Source organism: Limulus polyphemus, unplaced genomic scaffold, assembly GCF_000517525.1.
Source record: "Limulus polyphemus unplaced genomic scaffold, Limulus_polyphemus-2.1.2 Scaffold1169, whole genome shotgun sequence".
NCBI classification, from domain to species: Eukaryota; Metazoa; Arthropoda; class Merostomata; order Xiphosura; family Limulidae; genus Limulus; species Limulus polyphemus.
The window spans coordinates 44,805-53,040 of record NW_013666779.1 but is presented as its reverse complement, the minus strand read 5'-3'; the positions used below and the strand labels follow the sequence as shown (position 1 = coordinate 53,040).

General features: G+C 34.6%; 1 protein-coding gene across 2 annotated transcripts in view; it reads right to left on the bottom strand.

Moving 5' to 3' along the window:
- Window positions 1–8,236, bottom strand: part of LOC111086531 — a 58,100-nt gene that overhangs the window by 11,170 nt on the left and 38,694 nt on the right. For both annotated transcript variants that reach the window (XM_022389719.1, XM_022389718.1), the window contains one exon: window positions 1,730–6,054. In XM_022389719.1, the coding sequence (XP_022245427.1) occupies window positions 1,730–6,054 (4,325 nt within the window). The remainder of the gene's footprint in view (window positions 1–1,729; window positions 6,055–8,236) is intronic.

The window sequence follows — 8,236 nt, the reverse complement described above, 5'->3', positions numbered from 1 at the left end:
AGATCATTAAAGAACCCAGAGGGACAACTGGCACATTGGATCGGAAATATAGACTAGTATAAGTCTCCTAAGTTGTCTTCTCCATGGGAAGGCCCATATGACATAGTAGATCGTCTCTCAGACATGACTTTCCGAATAAAATGTGGTCGGCGAGGTTAGCCAAAGGTGGTGCATGCCAACAGGCTTTGCCATTATCATGGTTCAGGACATTTCAGTTGGGAAGAAGTGAACAATCGTTTTGAGAAGGGAAACAGTGAAGCCCTTCATGAAGTTACTACCACGGTTGTGACTATTACCGATAATAGGACCATTCCTGATGAAGCAAATGAATCTCACTTAAAGAAGAAGCCAATGAGACGGAGACCAGTACGGAAGAAGATACGTCCCGTAAAACTAAGAGACTTTGTTGAATTTTAATTTTGTTTGTAAATTCTGTACATTTAATTAAGTTATTGTTAATTATCTATTGGTTTCACTTAAGTGGCTATTGTTTGAGACAAACAATACTAAGGAAGGGGCAGTGTTATGACAGCAGAAGTCACGTGATGCTGGTAACATGTAATGAGTATCTCGAATGTTCCTGAAGGCTCGAGCGTTTGCTAGACTCGTGCTTTTATAGTATATAAGTTGGCAAATAAAGTGATGGTAATAATTGAATTGTAGACAGACAGAGATAAAGACGGACAATTGAGTCAAGCTCTGTAGTAAGTAAAGTGCATGAATCGTTCCTTGTGAATTATAGTGTGTGTTGAAGTTAAAGTGACTGTGGAAATTAAGTGTATTGCAAAGTTGAATTGAGAAAGAATAAACTGGTTTTATTTAAGAAAAGACTTGTATCACTAAAGTATCTCGGAAAGAATTTCTATGAAAAATTAACAAACGAACACAAATACACAGTGATAAAAACAATCACAACCCACAAACTTATATATTAAAAAATTATATGAATTGCAAGAAAAACTAAAAAGGTATATAAGTATTGCATGTAATAGTATCCAAAAATGCACTGGGGATACCCTGTTCACCAGCATTTATCAAATGCAGATGAAAAAAAAATGATACTTTCAAAACATATTAAGACGGGATCCTGATACTTAAACCCAAAATAACAGAGTACAGTTACAATTCACTATCCATTGCCAATAGTGGCCATGGTAACAACCATAGGCACAGGAACTAGGAGTGCTGAGGATGAAGCAGCACCCCTGGATTGATGTTAGGGGAGTGTTGTTCTTGCACTGTTCCAATCATATACATGGGTTTTGATTTTGTTTAATGGTTATCAGCACCATCACTACAAAAAATTGTTTTATCATCACTTGTAATAACCGATTTGCTTTTACCTATTAATGTCATACAGCTGGTGATATTAACCTTATAAGTTGGTATGATGACTCTGTTCATCATGACCTTTCCTAATGCAGTGGGAATGATGGATGAAACAAAACACTCTAAGAATTTAATGTCAAAGAATAAATTTTATGAAATATTGCAATTTAACCCTTCTAGATAGTTTAATGCTATGAGATACTACAATGTACCAACCACCCAATAAGCACCATAAAAAGAAAATTTATCTTTGCTCCGATATATTTATAAAGTATATTTTTATAAAAGGAACTCAAAAATCCTACCTTGAATAGTTTAATCTTTGTAATACATCACCTGGGTGATTAGTTTAATACATTTATAAAGGAAAAGCACATATAAAAAAATGTTTAATTCTTACCCTTTTCATATAAAGTTTTAGATAAGTCATCATCAGACTTTTGAACGTATTCTTCTGATTGTGGGACAAATTGGTCATTAGCAGTAGACAGCTGACCACTGTCCATAAGATGAAAACCATGAAGAACAGTCTGGATATTCTTGTCTCTCAGGGATTTTTTATGTGGCATAAATAATGAGGGCTGGTCAACTGCGTGAAGGGCATACAAAGCCTTCTTAGGAAAAGCTGCATCAGAGTTTTTAGACTGGTCCCAATCTTCAGTGTTATCAAACTTTGTATTTTCATGATCAGTGGAAATACTTGTCTGGTAAGTCTGTACTTCAAGGTTCTTGTTTTCATTATTAGACTGTACATTTCTCAAATTCTGATATATACCTGCACTAAATTTCTTTATATCACTGTTAGTAAATGGGTCAGTACTCAATGCAAGGAAATTCATTTTACAAACATGTATACCACATCCCTTGTAATGAACTGTAGGTTGTGTCTGCATCAAACCAGTATTACTTCCACAGTAATATTTAGTTGAATGTGAAATCTGTAAATCAGAATTGGAGATATGATCAGTCAAATTAGTTTTCAAAGTTGTATGACAAACATCTACATCACATCCTAATATACCAGCATCATTTTGCTCATCAGTAAACTGGGTTTTAAGGAGTATCTGACAGTCACCAACATTACTTTCTATTGTATGAGGTATATCTTGGTGGTCAATCAAATGATATTGGTGTTTCATTTGGCTGACTTCAATATCATATTTTGAAGTATCAAAATTATTTTGTTGATCAGTCATCTGAGTTTCGAAAACATTAATATCACACTTCAATGTATCAGACTTATTTGGCTGGCAGTTCAGCTGGTTTTTGAGAGATGTTGAGCAAACATTCACATCACCTTTCAGAATATTGCAGTAATTTGACTGGTAGGTCAACTGGTTTTGAAAAACTGTTTGGCTTGTGTCTACATCACATTCATATGTATTAGAAATGCGCAGCTGGTCAATCAACTGGCTTTCGACATCTGTCGGACAAATATCGTCACTTTTTAGAGCATTAAACTTATTTATTTGATCAGTCATCTGAGTTTTGTGAACTGTCTGATAAATATATAGACCATTTTTCAGAGCATTAGGCTTATATGTTTGGTAATCCATTTGTGTTTTGTGAACTGTATTACAAACATCAGTAACAATGGTGATTAATTTACTACTACATTCCAGTTTATTAGAATTTTTTGGCTTATCACTTAAGTCAGTTTGAAGACTTGTTTCATAAGTATTTACATAACATTCCAGTGAATCAGAATTATTTGGCTGGTAATTCAGTTGATTCTGGAATATTGTTGGACAAGCATGCACATCACCATCCAGAGTATTATAATCACTGTTCTGATCCATCAGCTGAATCAAACAAGTTTTTTCATACTTACCTATATCACATTCAAACATCTTATTTGGCTGGCAGGTCAAATGGTTTTGAAGAGCTGCCTGAAAAGTGTTTAAATCAGATTCAAATATATCAGAAATGTTTGGCTGCTCAATCAGCTGGCTTTGGAGAACTGTCTGACAAACATTGCCACCTTTCAGAGTATTAGACTTAAGTAATTGGTCAGTTTTCTGCATTTTTTGAACAATTTGACAAGCATCTAGGTCACTTTTCTGAGTATTATACCTATTTTTTTTGTCAGTCGTCTGGGTTATGTTAACTGTACGAAAAACACCAATGTCACTGGCATTAGGTTCAGCAAGACATTCTAGTGTAATGGAATTATTTGACTGATCAGGCAATTGGCTCTGGAGAGTTGTCTGAGAAATATCTACAACACTTTCCAGTGTATCAGTATTATTTGGCTTGTCAGTCGGCTGCACATGAAGTGTTGTCTGAGAAACATCTACAATAAATCCCATTGTATTAGTACTGTTTTGCTGGTTATCCAACTGAGCTTGAAAAACTGTTTGACATGCTCTCTCATAACATCTCAGTGTATCAGAATTTGTTATCTGATCACAAAATTGGGAGTGTGAAACTTCCACACCACCTTCTGATACATCATAAGCAAGGGTTTGAATATTAAATAAGTTTTGTGAGGCCTGTAAGCTACATTGCTGCTTATCACATACATTTGTGTGGTCAGTAAATGTATGTGAAATCCCTTTATTATATTCTTGTTCTTCATTTTGTTGCATCAGCTGAGATTGGCAAAAACCAACAATACATTCTTGTGTAAAAATGTTTATATTCTGGTCATTAAGTTGAAATTGGGATACTGTCTTCTCAGAGCCTTCTACAGTGCAGTTGTTTTTGTTAGTGGTTTTTGTTAAGTCAATTAATTTGTTGTGAAATGTTAAGACATCTTCATCATTATCTTGTGCTCTAGAATCATTTGTTTTTTCAATAAACTGAGTCGGAAGATCTTTCTTTGAAATGACTACACCACATTCTAGTTCATTGTTGTGGTCAGTACACTGAATTTGGAGTTTTGTCTTATATGTATTGGCATCACAACCATTACAGTATTTGGTGTGGTACATAAACTGTACTGGGTGACATGTGTGAGAAACATCCATACTGCATTTCAGTTTATCATAGTTGTTGGTCTGATCACAAGACTGTGTTTCAAAATTAGTTACTGTGATTTCTACATTACATTCTTGCATATCAGTATCTATAATCTGATCCTGAGAGTTTGTTGGACATATATTTGCAACAGAGTTCTTAATTTCATCAGTAGTTTGGGCTTCAAAATTAGTTACTGGGATTTCTATATTACATTCTTGCATATCAGTGTCTATAATCTGATCCTGAGAGTTTTTTTGACATATATTTGCAACAGAGTTCTTAATTTTGTCAGTAGTTTGTGCTTGAAGAATGTTTTGACAACCATACATACCAAACTCCTCGTTTCCATCAATACACTGGGCTTCAAGAGTTGTTTTACACACCTCAATACCACAGTCTTGAAATTGTTTGTTTAATGGCTGATGTTTTGTTTTTACATCATCAGTAATAGAGCTGCTATCTATATCACAATGATCTTGAACTCTTATTGTAATAGTATCTTCAATGTTTTCTTCTATCTTTACCTTTTTCACAGGAATTTGATTATCTTGAGAAGAACTAATTAGAAATCTTTTGGAAGTCAAACTAGTATTTTTAGACAGCTGGTTATTACTATTTCTTTCTTCAATCTCATTATTTCTAAAATATAAACACTTCTGTCTAACTAAAAGAGTAGCTTTACTGTTGGTTTCAGGTGGCTCACAATGAAACATTTCACTTCTTTCAGTTGTTTCAGGTACAATGACATCTATGTTATTATTCAACTTTTCTAATAATGTAACATATGTATCATTTTTCTCCCCTTGAGAGTAGTTGAGTATGGTTTGGAAATTTGTTTCATCTTCTTTTTCACTGCCATTTACTAATTCTCTTCTCTGGAAATCTTTGTCTGTATTGTCACAATTTTGTTTTTGTGAAAAACTGGTTGTATTTGAGTCTCCAGCATCACTGTTTGTTTCTGAACAGTTACTCATTTGTGTGGAATTATCTAATAGAGATTTACTATTACAACTGTCAGCTGTACAATCTAATTCACAATTCACTGTCATTTTTTCACCAACATTCACATCATCATATTGATGGTGATTAGATACACTTGATGAGTCATCACAGTCATCAAGCAGTGAACTGATGTAACTAATCTTCTTGTTGCTACTGGTACTATCCATACCTTTTTCAAGACCTTTAACATCATCCTGTATTGTCTTAAGCCAAGATTTTCCAGTTTCTGCATCTGCTGATTGACCTGCTAATTTAATTTTATTCCTTCTGTAAAGAGATGCTAATTCATCACATTCATGAAGCACACTTCGTTTAGAAAACTTAGAATATGCATTTTTGACAACAGCTGGCACCTCTTGCACGGTCTCCTTTACATGGTTACTATAAACACTGTCAGATTCATTACAGGAAAAATCACCTTTGCAATCATCTATTGTTACAGTGGTTTGCTCATAAGGAAATATGTTCTTATTTACTTTACTTCTTGCAACATTTTTTGTAGAAAATGCATTTTCATGAACAGTATTTCCCATACAGGTATTATCTTTAAGAAATGGTGAAGATACACATTCTTCTTCAGTATAAAATTTATGGTTTTCATCAAATTCACATGGATGATATCCATTATCATTCTTCAGTTCCACATTTGCATCAGGTACGCTGCAATCACTAGTCATTTGCTCAAAGAAAATACTCCAGTCTACAGGCGAAGGACATTCCTTAAGTTCCTGGAACCCCTTAAGCTCATCAAGTGGGGATGGGCTGCAATAAACAGTATGTATAATTAGCAATATAATTAGAACAACGCACTAACTAAAACTACATTCTGTGTTACTGTTCAAAATGAAAATCAAACATGTCATTTTCAAAATGAATAAAAAACTTTAAACTATGCAGTGGTGTAGCAAGGGTTCTCAACACCTGGGGGCAAAGACAATTTTGCACCCCCACCTCTGAAATGTTTTGATTATTTGTTTTGTGACTCATTACCCATTTCATGACAATAGCATAAAGAATTAATTACCGCACTCGATTGATAGATGATAAAATCTTTCTCCAAAAATGCAAAAGTACAAGAAAATCAAATGTAAGCATGCGTTGCAGAATATTATAAGCACCACATTTTGTTTCAGCCGTGTTGCCACTCTCACTTAATTGCTCTAACAGTCCTAGCAATTCACATGAAAAACTGGATACAACTTTTACTGCCTTTTCTCTTGCACTCCACCGTGTTTCTGATTCATGCTTGACAGAGATCTTAAGCTCCTGCTGCAGTTTGTCCCATTGAGTTGTTGAATGAGCAAAGAAATTATAAATGGCTTCAATTATACCAAAAAAAATAACTGTTGTTTCCTGACTTGCAGCATGAAGACATGCTAAGTTCAAACTATGGTTGCCACAGTTTATAAACACTGCTTTTGGATTTTTGTTCAGAATTCTTTGTTGAACACCTGACAGATGAGAGCAGCATTATCCTAACATTGTGAACAACAATTACTCAATAAAATTCCATCCGCTTCTAATTTTGTGCTTATTGTTTTCTCAATATTGGCAGCGTCTTTTTCCTTTATCTGTACAAAGTCAATAAATGACTCTTTGACTTCTACTTTTCTTGTCTTAAAGTCAATGTCAACAAACTGAATCACTTGAGCCAATTGCTCACGATGGGCTAAATCATGTGTGAATCAAACAGAATACCATAGTATTTCTTTCTACGAATTGCTGGCAAACAATGATTTCACACATGTGAAGTCATGAGATTTATAAACTCATTTCGGATTTCAGGAGAAAGATAAGATGTTGACGTTTGCTTGTTTTTAACACGCTCTAAATGCTCTCTCATTACTGGATCATACTTTGCTAAAAACTGCAAAAGGTTATATCCTCATTGTGACCATGAAATGCAAGATTCTGAGAAGCTAAATATTGTGTACAATCCAGCAACCATTGCAGTACATCTCTCCATTTATTTTTTCTTGCTAAATTTACCTTTGCAGCTCTTCATCAATGCCACTTTGAAGACGAATTCGGCGATCTGTTTCTTTCCAAGCAGCAAATGACTCACGATGACTGTCACTATTTTCATGGGCATTTAACTTTTCAATTTTTTTCCACCCTGTGTTTTGAAAGCAGACCGACTATCGGATGTCATACATGTAGATGAAAAAAAAAAAGACAACAAAAGCAGTATGCTGCTTTATGTAGAGGTGAATACACCAACCAGGAACGATTGACCTCTTATCCAATCAGAAGGTATTGCTTGAACCAAAATGCAGTCATAGAACGCTAATCTTTGGCATCAAATGGACCTTCTTTATGTTGAAATTCATGTGCTCCAACTTTAACAATCGATGTGCATGTGTTACAATTACTGAGCCTGTTGTATCAAACTTCATAAATCCAATACCCCTGTATGTTAAAATATTTACTAGGTCATCCTCTTTTATCTTAGCAACACTATTCTGTGGATTTGTTTCTGACAAAGTGGAATCCTCTTGTTTATTATTATTGTAGCTTTCAACAGGACAGAGAACAGTTTTTCATTGTTTTCTTTTTCAAATGAAATAGCATGTTCACAATCTTGCACTTTGACCTCTTTGCTGCCATCAAAAGGAACAGATACTGGTTTAATGGTGTCATCACTTCCAGCAAGGAAAGCTCTCATCAATTTGCTTGACTCCACCATCGAAGCTGCAAATTGTGCACGTCTTTTGCATCCCTGTGCCCCACTTTATTTTTTCAACATAATGGGCTAAAAGAATAAATTAATAAATACTGACTATCTGGTTGCAACATGCAAATTGTCAGATGAAAGGAAGCATTCTACTTTCCTAAGTTGCTAACCACAAATTATATTTAAATTATACAATTATAGTTCCAACTCAGGACTAGTTAGGCACATCTGGACCTGGTTTCACTTTAACTGCCATTATTTAGACCACCC